Below are 12,530 nucleotides of genomic sequence, written 5' to 3' on the forward strand. Positions count from 1 at the left end.
CCTCCATGACCTACCATTTTGAGAATGAAATTTGAGTTGTTCTCCGCGTGATCATTTTCCTCCAAGCAAAACAATTTTGCTTTCGTCCGTCCTTATGGCGAAAAATGTATTAGTGGTATATTTGTTTCCGGCACTGTACGTACACTCTGACTGTATTTAAGACACACAATATTGAGTTTGTATTTAAAGTAGAACAAGTACTGAGCAAAAGGTATATTTGTTTGTAAGATATTATACTGGTATACAGTGATAACAAAAAAAAAAAAAACAAAGCGACATTAATTTGAAAGATAGATAAGTAAATTGATTAGTTTTGTTAAATAGATTTTTAGTCAAAAACAAATTTTTACCAATTTAAGTAGCATTTTTAAAATGTTTACAAGTTGGATGAATGAAATTAATTTGAGAGATATCAAGAACCAAACATCAATTTTTACCAAATTTGCGTACTATTTGTTGTAGATTTTATATTTTTATGAAAAAAACGGAGTGTTGGATTTTTATAAAAAAAACTACTGAATATCGAAAACAATATTTTCTGTGAAATACAAAAAGTTTGAAGACAATATTTTTAATTTTTGAAATGCTATTTGAGTCGAAAGTAAATTAGTATTTAGTATAGTTTTTATTGTTTTTTGTTAGGTTTTTATTTTTTGTAAAAAAAACTGAAAGTACTCATACGCCGTAGTGTGTGTGTCATCATCATCATAATCAACAATTAAATTCAAATAAATCAGATTGCAATTTGACAAAATCTGTGTTATTTTTTATTATTTTGTATAGGAACCATCAAAGAGGTTGTTAATTTGTTCAGAATTTAAAACAAAGCAGCTACAATTTTAAAAGACCAAATACACGCTTCCTGTCCAAAAGCAAAACAAACACGGCTTTTAAAATTTTGCGAAACGCGTTGGGTTGAGCATTTAGACTCCCTTAGTTTGTTTTATGACGTTTATAAGCATATCTGCTGTTCGTTAGAGATCCTGGATGAACAAAATTTGAAAAGTGATGGAGTCAAACCTCACACTTTACTAACAGCAATACAAAATGCTCATTTTATTGTTTCCTTAACAGTGATAAAGCCAATTTTTAGCCTTTTTAATAATCTTAGTGAGTTTTTTCCAAAAAAAAGATTGCGATCTCAGCAGCTGCGTAGAATATGCCAACCATCTTTACGAAGAAATTGTCGAAATGCGACATAATTCCGAAACAAGATTTGGTAGCATATTTACAGAAGCTAAGGAAATGGCTGATAAAATGGGCTTACAATTGGTAGTCCCACGAATTATTGCCAAATAGACAGAACGAGACAATTATGCGGGCGGTCCGGAAGAATATTTTCGTCGGTCTATCTATGTTCCTTTTTTGGACCATTTGTTGGTTCAGTTAAAATGTCGGTTCCTCGACCATCGTGAATTAATTTCCAAAATTCAAAATATTTTACCAGAAAAATGTTGCAAACTTCATGAAGAAGACATGAAAAGAACTGTTGAAGTATTTACTCATGAATGGCCATCTACAAAGAAATAGACATCGAGGATGTAATAAACATTATGGCAAAAGTACCAAGGCGCTTGGATTTCACTTTGTAAATATTCTGTATATATTTAACCAAAAATGTATGATATGTAGATAACTACATAAGACATACGAGTATGTATGTGTATATATTTAATTTTTATTCAAACATGTTTATTAGTACCTACATATAAAATAGTGCCAAAAAAGCAAAAAAAAAACTTGAAATTTAAAATAAAAAAAATAATATAACATATATTTATTGAAACCCCCCCCGAAATTTTTTTCTGCGTTCGCCCCTTAGGTACCAGTTGCATGGGCATTCTCTCATTTGACCAGACTATAAGATGTTTTATTTTCTTTTAAAATGTGCGATAAGGGTTTTCAGATTATCGGAAATTAGGCTATGTTTTCTCTTAAAAAATTAAGTGTGGCAGCTCAATCAAAAATTGGTTATAAAATATCGGACTAATTCTAATGAGATTTTGGCAATCTCAGTGAAAAATAAAGTACAATTAAAAAACAAATATCTACGCAATTGGCCATATTAATAACAGAAAATTCAACAAACCTTTTTAAGAAACGAATCTATTTATTTCTATATTAAAAACATTAATTTAAATTTAAGTAGATATTCACATATTTTTACACCAGCTAAATATTTGTTGATACTTTCTCTAAATTTAACAAGCCTACTTAGCTTTTAGTTTGTGATGCCTTACACATTATGCAGCTCTGTGGTGACCTTCTAACATTCTATGTTACGTACATACAACTTCATTCAACGTGAGCTAAAGTTTAAACAAATATCTAGCTCTATTTTTCAATGTCTGCAGTGACAATTAAACCACATGTTATTGGTCTTAAGTCCATATAGGATCTAATTGAATTTTCAAACCGCCATCAGTGTAAGTTTTAAAAAGTGGTTAGGTGGACATAATTTGACATTAACAAGTCGTAAATAATGTGTGTTTTTCTGCATATTTTTTTTGTATAATATCAACATAGTGAAACAGATTTTAATAATAATTTAACGTTACCTAATTATGCCGGCCGGCCTTTTTTTTTATGGCGGCACAAATATTTTATTATTAAGATGTCCTGAATTCGAGTCTCGCATCTTTTCATTTTGCTATCACTTTAAAATTGATTAAGACAATACAAAAAAGGATAATTTAAAACACAACATAAGTATTCCCTAAAAATACATTTTATGACGATTTTGAAAATGATAAGTCTGTCACAAGGGTAGCCCGATAATTACTTAGCCTCCCCTTCTGAGGGCGCCACTGTCGCATGGAAATTTATTATCGTAAAGAACATTTTCGTAGACTGCTAATGTCGAAATTTCAGCTGAATTGGGTTCGTAGTTTTTTTTTTTTTGAAGTGTAGAAACGAACGTGTCCTCGAATTTTAGTAAAATGGAAAGAGAACAATATCTTTCGGTTATTTGATTCTTGTTTTAAGAAAGGAAATCGAGCAGCGAAATTAAACAACACTGTCTACGGTGACTGTGCTTCTCCGATGGTGACTGTCAAAAATTGGTTTAACAAGTTTCAGTGTGGTCGCAAATCGGTTTTTGATGAGCCACGTGCAGGTGCTCTGAAAGCTACTTCTACGAACTATAACTTAACAAAAATCTCACAATCTCTTATTGGCAGACCACGATTGAAGGTACGCGAGACAGCTAAGACAGACGACATCTCAAAAAACCGCATGGGTTTTTGGAAATGAGAAAGCTCTCGGCGAGATGAGTGCCGCGTTGGTAACTCTTGACAGTAAGTGCAACCCTGAGACCACTTCAAAGCAGTTTTTGACACTGTTAAAGGAAGAAGTTTCTTGCTCGTTTTATGACCGTTGACGGGACATGGTTGCACTGGTACACTCCAAAGACCAATGAACAGTCGAGACAGTGGATTTCATCAGGCTCCTAAGAAGCCGAAGACTGCCTTGTTGTCTGGAAAGGTAACGACCACTGTTTACTAGAATTCACAAGTTGTGGTCTACATCGACTACCGAATTGCAAAAAAAACCACCGCATTTGGCAAAGAAAAAAGTGCCCTTCCACCATGACACCGCACCGGTTTACACTTCCGTCCTCGCCACGGTCAAATTGGTGGAATTAGGGTACGAACTACTGCCCCATCCAGCGTATTCTTTAAATTTGGCCCCGTGCAACTTTTTTTATTTCCAAACTTGAAAAAGTCACTTTTCGGGCAGAAATTTGCGTCGAATGAGGAGATCATTGCTGTCACGGAAGGCTAGTGTGCAGACCTTAAGAAAACCTTTTTTAAGACAGGTTAAAGAAATTGATGCATCGCCGGGTCAAGTGTTTGGAGTTAAAAGAGGCGTACATTTTTTAAAAAGTAAATAAAATTTTCAATATCTGCTCAAATTTTTAAAATATGTGTACGTTTTCAAAATTATTTGTATATAAAACTTACTTTCAAATCGTTTTGCCTTTCTCTGATGAAAAACCGTTTAGCACCAATTATCTTTTTTTATTATAAAGCTGGAATCTAAGAACTTACGAAGATTTTTCGAAAATTTGATTAGGTTCTATAAATATTTCCTCTGAATATCGAAGATTTAGAAAATCATAACGGTATTTATCAAAAAAAGACTACTTCATAAATTTAGTAAATAGAGTCACGAAGCTTCCTCTTTAAAAGGTACAATGTCTAAAAAACCAAATTGTCGACCAACGAAATAATTTAACATTAATGATTTGAGCAATGTTTTCTGTATTTCTGTATTGCATGATTAATTAGCTTATGGCTTATTAACAGTAATTAACCCACTTCCTTCTTTTCATAGAAAGTATAAAGTTTTGACTTGATATAAATAAAGGTATGATGGTCACCATATTTTTAGTTTATTTACTAACAATTTGACAAACTGTTTATGTACATGTGGCACTTAATAAGTGACTAACCTTACCATTACCAATTATTGCAGATAAGTAACTATATCTTGCAACTTTTAAGGCAGTTGCCCAAAAACTAGTCATGGTCCATGGACCACTTCAACTTGCAATTGAAGAATATGTACTCGACTTCATATCTACTCGTACTCGTATCTATACTTAAATAAGTAACCTAACCTACTACAAGTACCAGCAGCTCTAAGAACTACTTTTCACATAGAATAGCTTCAGTGACTTTGGTTGCACATACAAAACAGGTGTACTGTGCCTCAACCGATATTGGCTCTTTGCTGATTAATAGACAACAAAGTCAACAAAGCTTAGAGATCATGAGCAACTTACCCTCCCACTTTAAATTGGCAAATTGATGCCGTCAAGTACGTAGTATCGAATTATTTTATATTGGGAGTTTGATTCGCTTCAATCGGCTTTGAATTGATTGAGTTTTCTTTTAAAATTGAGAGACGTTGCATTGCAGCAAGAATGGTCATTTATTCGAAACGGTGCCATGGTTGGGAAGAACATATTTCGAAATCCATAAAATGCACGACCAAAGCGTGTCGCTTGCGACCGTGCCGCTTATTAGCACTTAGCACTCAGATGCTAAAAATTCTTGACATAAAAAGACATCTGCATTCTGCATTGCTAATACGTCTTGTAGGTGCAAATTAATGTGAGATTTGCTTAAAAAAATTAATTGAAAGGTTGTTTGTCATAATTATTAATTGTTTTTGAACACCACTGTGTTTTGGGGATTGTAATGAAAAATGGCATTTGAAATTATTCTAACTTGTTATTGCTTAAGGATCAAGTTGTAAAATTCATACCTATGCATAACAAATTCTTAGATCTATGATTAATTTAAAATTCTAGGTTACAAATCTACAAATCTACATACACATGTATGTACATTTTTGTGAGAACTTATACATATTTACCATAAAGTCATAAGAAATTCAATACATTTAGTCGCAGGGAGAAAAATCAAAGTAGCGAACACTTTGCTTAGTAAGAAACTATTAACTTTATTGTCGAAGATAATAATTCAGACCTTCGGATTCGGCTCTACCCCGACTCCTTTTGGATCCCACCTTCTGCAGTGGATATCGGGCTCGTGTCGTGTTTTGGTGGCTTCTTGATATTGGCTCTTTAGAGGTGGCTTCTTTTATCTGGAAAGAGTTGCTGGCACGGTAGCCCCCTAGAAGGCTTACGCACCTTTCAGGTAAAGCGAACAGGAGTCTGGATTAGACGATCTCTCGAGGTGTGGCAAGACTGAGTTGAGATGAATTAGACTGATCCGCCTCCAGATACGCTGGCCTTAAACGCTATATCGAAATTTTAATTTTTTGCCTCGGATGTTAATGGTGAATTATTTGATGTTACACTTACTGACATCAAATAGACTAACACTGCTGGCGTGACTTTTAAATCTTCCTTTAGGGTAGCGAGAAACCCAAGAAGTATCAGAGGAAGGCTTTGTACAAATCTATGGGAATCGTTACAGTTTATTGTGACTTTCAAAGTACGATGGTAACACGATTCCATTAGCCTGAGGGTGATACGAACATTATTATGATTTGTTCCAATGAACTTACAAAGTTCGGTGAAGATCAATGAGATAAATTGCCTCCCTTAATCGAAAGTTATTTGCAAAGGAGGCCAACATCAGGAAATCCATCCAGACATATGTAAGTGCTTTCGCACAATTAATTGTTGACATATGAGTCATTGGATATGCTTCGGGTCACCTTGTGTAACGATAGATAACGACCAAAAGGTAGCGATATCTCTCAGAAGATGGGAACGGTCCATATATGTCGACGTTGATGTAGGCAAAATGCTCACCGCTAATCGGATAACGTTGAAGTTCGGCTTTTGAGTGGTCTCATCTTTGTTTTAAAGCATGCCATGAAAAACTCATGACTATTGATGTTGGCTCAAAGGTATTTTTGCAAAGTTCCCAGCTCTTTGAATATAATGCCCAGCAAAGCAAACGGGATTTGATATGTAATGAAGCCTTTTTTTAAATATTTGCAGCCTTAAGGCTGAGACTAGCCAAAATCATAGCCAAATTTCAATAAAAACCTTATATCTTATATAAGAACTTATTTAAAATCATATAAAAATAGATGAATTATTATTTACAATTTAAGTTTTGAGCTCCCAAAAAAGTCGTTTACAAAATCAAGCTGTCGTCTAGTGCGGCATTCAAATTCTTTAATCTCTTCTAATGTTTTACCATGTTTTGATTTTTAAACTTTTGGTTATAAGATATAAAACAAACTGAAGAAGGGTGTGAATTTCTCGTTGTTATTACGAACAACAAATACTCACTTTGGAGAGATATTTAATAGTGACTTTTCTTGTCATTTTACTACTGGGTTGGAATCGGTTAAGTTGATTTTTGCAGGGTGCTAATCTAATCCATAGCTAAATGGCTATCTTAACAAAAATGTTATATTGAGCAGGTTCAGATGACGTAAGGGACTTGAAAGTAGGACAAGTTTTTAGGGCAGTTGATTGAAAAGTAATTCAAGAACCTCCATAACTACTAAGCCAATTTCACTTATGTCAAAATAACAGCTAATCATAATCTGTCATGCAACTAAAAGCTGACCTTTGTGATTTATTTATTTTCTGCACATTTCTATTTTAAGTAATATTTTTGTAAATTTCAAAATACGGGCGGAGATGGCACTGTAGCTTGTCTGAGGAGAAGTGTTTTGTAGACATTTCTGTTTTTGGTAGTTTGTGCACGATCAACTCAAAGTAGATGTTAGTGAAGTAAAGTTCCGTGTTTGAAGCTTATGCCCATTTTCCTGATAATTTTATTTAAATGCTGACATAAATTAGTTTTCAAAATTCTAATGTGAATTTGTTTAATTAAATTAAATTGCGTTGAATTATTTTGCACAGATGGTCAGTGATACCCAATTTTATTAAACAAAATGTAATTTTAACTTATTATCTTAGCTGATTCCAGCCTTGTTTTCCAAAGTACTATATTCGTGAAGTTATGTTTTCAACAAAATCTGAATTAATAGTTTCCAATATGAAATTTAAACAAGGTCCTAACAATGTGTAGTAGTTGAAGAATTAACTAAACTATGGATCTATAGCGGTCACGATTGAAAGTTAACATAGAGTTGCCAACTTAAAGTTCAATAACTCTAAAAAAACATACGCAAATGTTAATCGAACGATTGTCAAAACATGTACATTGTACTTTGAAAAAATCATCAAGCTTATTTCCTTCATCTGAATTGCTTCCAAAAAAATAAACAAATTTAAATTAAAAATTTAAAGTTACATAAAACTAACCTACCAAAATATGGATTTTTATTGAATTCCAGTTTAATTTAAATAAATTGGGTGGCGTTATAGTCACTAGAAGACAAGGGCCGAGTGACTTACAATTTTAAACTATGCTAATCATGTCAGGGAAATGAAGTTAGCGCACTAACAGTTGATATGGCGAATTTGAACGACGAAATTATTTGAGAAAACAATTTTCATGACAAGAATTACTCTTGAAGGATTTGTCAATTCCTCTCAAAAGGCAGTACCCGTAAAAAAATGTATACGGGTGCTAAGAAATCCAATTTTACAAATAACAAATCTAATAAAAAAAACGTTTGTTTGTCAAATGAAAATGTCATACACATTGCCCAAATCAAATTTAAAATGGGCAGGGTCAGACAACAAAAGGAACTTTATTTTCAACTACATTCTATTAACGTAAATTTTAACTACTAATTAACAACTAATTTGTTTTCCAAGTGTCATAAATTTCAAATTCGGAACTTTACTTCACAAAACTCCACTTTCGTTTATTGAACAAAGCTTTCAAGTCCATTACGGCTTGTATTTATTTTGTAAAGAAATATTATTTATTGCGTTTCAAATTTGACAAGGAAAACTTTAAAACAAAACATTAAATTTTACAAAATACTGCAATGTCCCAAAGGGAGTATAAAATGTCTAGTCATTTGTAAAAAAAACTTTCTAAGCAACACGTCATCCTCGGTTTTAAACGGTCGTACACAATGACACTCACACTCCTTATGTTCGCTCCATTGATAAAGCCAATTTGCTTGCAGCACATATTGCTGTTAAATCAACGCTACAGGAGAGTGTCATGAGGCCTCCTGTTCTTGAGACCGTAAACAATTTTATGGGACGAATTTTCTTTCGCACTCGTGCAGTTGCAAGAGTACTGAAAGACCTTAGGTAGACTTGGTTAAAGTGTCTGTTCGTGATGGAGTAAGACATGCTTAGGCCAGTTTAATAGCCCATTCTGATACTAAATGAATCTTGATGCTTTCTGCTAAGCTCAATAAAACCAATTTGAGTCCTTTACGAAACGTGAATGACTGAATGAATTCGTTTAAATCGTTATAGAAGAATTCTCCTACGTAATTCTTGCGTTTTTGAGCTAGACCAGAGCATGTACAGAAGAAGTGAGAAACTTTTTCCTCCTCTTTCTCATCCAAACAGCTACTGAAAAAGTCATTTAAGAATACGATAGCTGCATGGGTGATTGAGAGACCTTGACAACCGGATAGTACACCCTCTATTTTCTAAAGAGGTGTTTTTCTTCGCTAGCAAAACCACTGCATAGCTTTTCCATGTTTTGTACTCTACAGGTCTCTTATCGAGCGGATGGAATCTGAAACTCATAAAATCAATGCTGGTGTTCCCCAGGGCTCCGTTTTGTTTCCGACTCTCTTCCTCATATTCATAAACGATCTTTTGCCTACCACTTCTAATCCATTAAACTGTTTCGCTGATGCCAATACACTCACCTTTTCACATTTGTTTCTAGATTCACATCCTAGTCCTTCGGTTGTGGAATTTTAACGCTGCTAGGTGGTTGGGAATTCTCCGACAGTGCAAGAAATTTGTCACGCCTTCTGATCTGCCTGTAAACCGTCTAAACTTGAATATAACTCACATATTTGGGCAGATGCCCTGAAAATAAGTTTATTCTTTAAGATAGGATCAACAAAAGAGCTTTGAAAATGATAGGCGATAGAAATAATTTTCTGTCAAACTAGTCAGTTGCATTCCCCCATCCCCCCCTCAAACAATTCAGCCATAATACTCGAACTTCGATTCATTAATTTACCCTTGAGCTCAATTTCGGACGTAATGTTAAGAAGAGGTTCTTTTTTTAATCACTTATCGAGAATGTGGAATGCTTTACGAAACTCAGTTTTCCCCTTCAATTTTAATATTCTAAATTTTAAAGCCAATGTGCACAGGTATCTCCTCTAAAACGCTCCATTATTTTCTTAAAACTCGCACTGTGCTTTAACGTAAACATGTTAAGGGTGCCTGCATATTATAAAACCAAAATTAAATGGAACTGAGCAGAAAATAAATAAATTACACAGTAATAAAGTTCAGCTTTCAGTTAAATAAAAACAATATGATTAACTGTCATTGTGTACTTGACTTTTTAGTTAGGGAGATTTTTCTTGACTAACTTTCCAGTCAACTTTCGAATAAAGTTGCCTTAATTGGAAGGCAATTTTTTGGCAGGTGGCTAATCATACTAGAAACTTGCCCTAACTTCAAGCTCCTTATGTCACCTGAACCTGCCCAATATTATTAATTGACATATCATCCAAAAGATGTCATGTGTTTAACCATTTCAGCATTCTGACAAAATGTGTATTTAATTTTGGACACTACAACATTTTTAATTTTGGGCGTTATGACATTAAAAGTTGGTTTGGGTGATGTCATATTATTTGGGCTTTGTGAAGTTTTCTTAGTGCTATTTTTTAACGACGCAGCGTTTCTCTTTTTGGACTTTATATCATATTATTATTTGGGTAGTACGACCTAAGTAACGTTAGAAATCATAATCGTTGTGATGCCCAAAATGAATGTCACAAAGCTCAACCCCTATGTCATAAGACCCAAATTAAAAATTTGTTTAGGCAAAGTGACAACTAACAATTTGGGCGTTTCTTTATTTCAATTAACTTTTTGGACCTTGTGACCAATTTTGGGCTTGATGACATTTTAGGATTTGGTCTCTTATGGTTTTGGGTGAAAAGACCCAACGTAAATATTTATTATTAATTGATAAATAATACTTCACACATTTTGTTTTCTATTTATTTGGGCTTTTTTCTACATATTTAATTTGTTGTGTTGTTTAATTGTTAAAAAAAATATTAAAGATGTGAATACAAAAATACTAAAGGAATAAAATTCACAATATAATGAAATTTTAAAATTTTTCTTCACAGAAAGAATCACAAATAATCGTCACAACGACACAGGGTAAACTTCGTGGTAGGTTCCAACGATTTCGATCTGGGGAACGTGGTGGTTACTTCAGCTTTAAGGGCATTCGTTATGGATTGCCTCCAATCGGAAATGCACGGTATAGAGATTTTAACAAACCCAAGAAAATTCAAATCTTTTGAATCAATTGCATTTTTAGTTTTCGAGCTGCATTACCAGAGAAACCATGGACTGGTATTCGAGATGCACTGCGCGAGGGAAACAGTTGCCCTCATAAAAATATGATTTTAGACACATTCAAGGGTAACGAGGACTGTTTGTTCCTCAATGTGTTCACTACAAAGCTTCCTAAAGGAGACAGGTAAAATTTCTTTTTCAAAAAAATTCTTATTCATTAAAACTTTAAAATTCCGTTACGTTAGCAATCCAAAGCTTCCGGTAATGGTCTGGCTTCATGGCGGAGGATTTTCTTTCGGTTCAGGAAATACTTTCCTTTATGGACCTGATTTTCTGGTTGCTGAAGATGTTATATTAGTCACTCTCAACTATCGGTTAGGACCTTTAGGCTTTTTAGCCAATGGTCCCGATGCTCCTGGAAACTCTGGCTTGAAGGTAAGAAATGTTTCCTTATTTAAAAAGCGTTTTAATATTTTGTTTTGTTTCTTTCTTTAACTAAGGATCAAGTTTTAGCTTTGAAATGGGTTCGTGATAATATCGAAGCTTTCGGTGGAGATCCGAATTTGGTCACAATATTTGGTGAGTCAGCTGGAGCAGCTTCAGTACAATTCCTTTTGCTATCACCCCTTGCCAACGGTCTTTTCCATCGAGCGATCTCTGAAAGTGGATCGGCACTTAATCCCTGGTCAATGGCTTACAACACATCCGAGCGAGCCTTACGATTGGCTGAAGCTACTGGTTACACCGGTAGTGAAGATGCGAATGAAGTTCTTGCTCATCTAAGAAAAGTTCCAGCTATGAAACTTGTCGAGGCGGCACCACTTACACTCAACGACAATGACTTTCGTAATAACATTGGTCTCCCTTTTGTGCCGAGTGTTGAAGGCTTCTGGAATAGTCCCAGTATTGATGGCAATAACGTAACTTTCTTGGAGGAACCGTTCTTCACAGAAAATCCTGATGATCTATACCACAGAGGTCGTTTCAATAATGTTCCCTATATGCTTGGCTACAATACCCACGAAGCAATGCTTTTCATTCGAAGTAAGTAAATCGTCTGTTTTGAATTCTAATTGGACACATTTTAAAAAGGAAAACTTTTTGAAAAATTTAGGACTACGCAAAAATCCCAACCTCTTGGAGATCATTGATCGTGATTTTGTGAGACTTGTGCCAAAAACTCTAAACGTATCAAGTTTTTCCGATGAAGCTCAACAAGTTTCCTCAGAAATGAGAGAATTCTATTTGGGATCTTTGGCAGTGGGTGCTGAATCTATTGATCAAATGATATATGTAAGAAAATTTTGAGGCTTTTATTTTGTATCAAGCTTTTTAACTTTGTTTTCTTCCTTATAGCTCCTAACTGATTTGATGTTTTTGCAAGGAATAGCCAAATCAGCAAGAAGCCATGCAATGCATGGAACAGCTCCTGTCTATTTGTATAGATTTGCTTTCGATGGTGCGCTGGGTTTGTACAAAAGAATGTTGGGAATATCTCGTCCAGGAGTTTGTCACGGAGACGAAATTGGTTACTTGTTCAAATTTGGATTCTTCAATCTTAGTCTCGATCCATCGTCAATTGAGATTATTGTGAAAAATCGAATGGTCAAAATGTGGACGAATTTCGCTAAATATGGGTTAGTACATA

At 34.3% G+C, this 12,530-nt stretch overlaps 1 protein-coding gene across 3 annotated transcripts in view; it reads left to right on the forward strand.

Annotated features, from left to right (window-relative positions):
- The window catches only part of LOC129953779 (juvenile hormone esterase), a 32,959-nt gene that overhangs the window by 19,593 nt on the left and 836 nt on the right, over positions 1–12,530 (forward strand). For all 3 annotated transcript variants that reach the window (XM_056067238.1, XM_056067239.1, XM_056067237.1), the window contains 6 exons: positions 10,708–10,844; positions 10,905–11,066; positions 11,128–11,317; positions 11,383–11,926; positions 11,997–12,175; positions 12,239–12,519. In XM_056067238.1, coding sequence (XP_055923213.1) covers positions 10,708–10,844; positions 10,905–11,066; positions 11,128–11,317; positions 11,383–11,926; positions 11,997–12,175; positions 12,239–12,519 — 1,493 coding nt within the window. The remainder of the gene's footprint in view (positions 1–10,707; positions 10,845–10,904; positions 11,067–11,127; positions 11,318–11,382; positions 11,927–11,996; positions 12,176–12,238; positions 12,520–12,530) is intronic.

Source organism: Eupeodes corollae, chromosome 1 (assembly GCF_945859685.1).
Source record: "Eupeodes corollae chromosome 1, idEupCoro1.1, whole genome shotgun sequence".
NCBI lineage: Eukaryota > Metazoa > Arthropoda > Insecta > Diptera > Syrphidae > Eupeodes > Eupeodes corollae.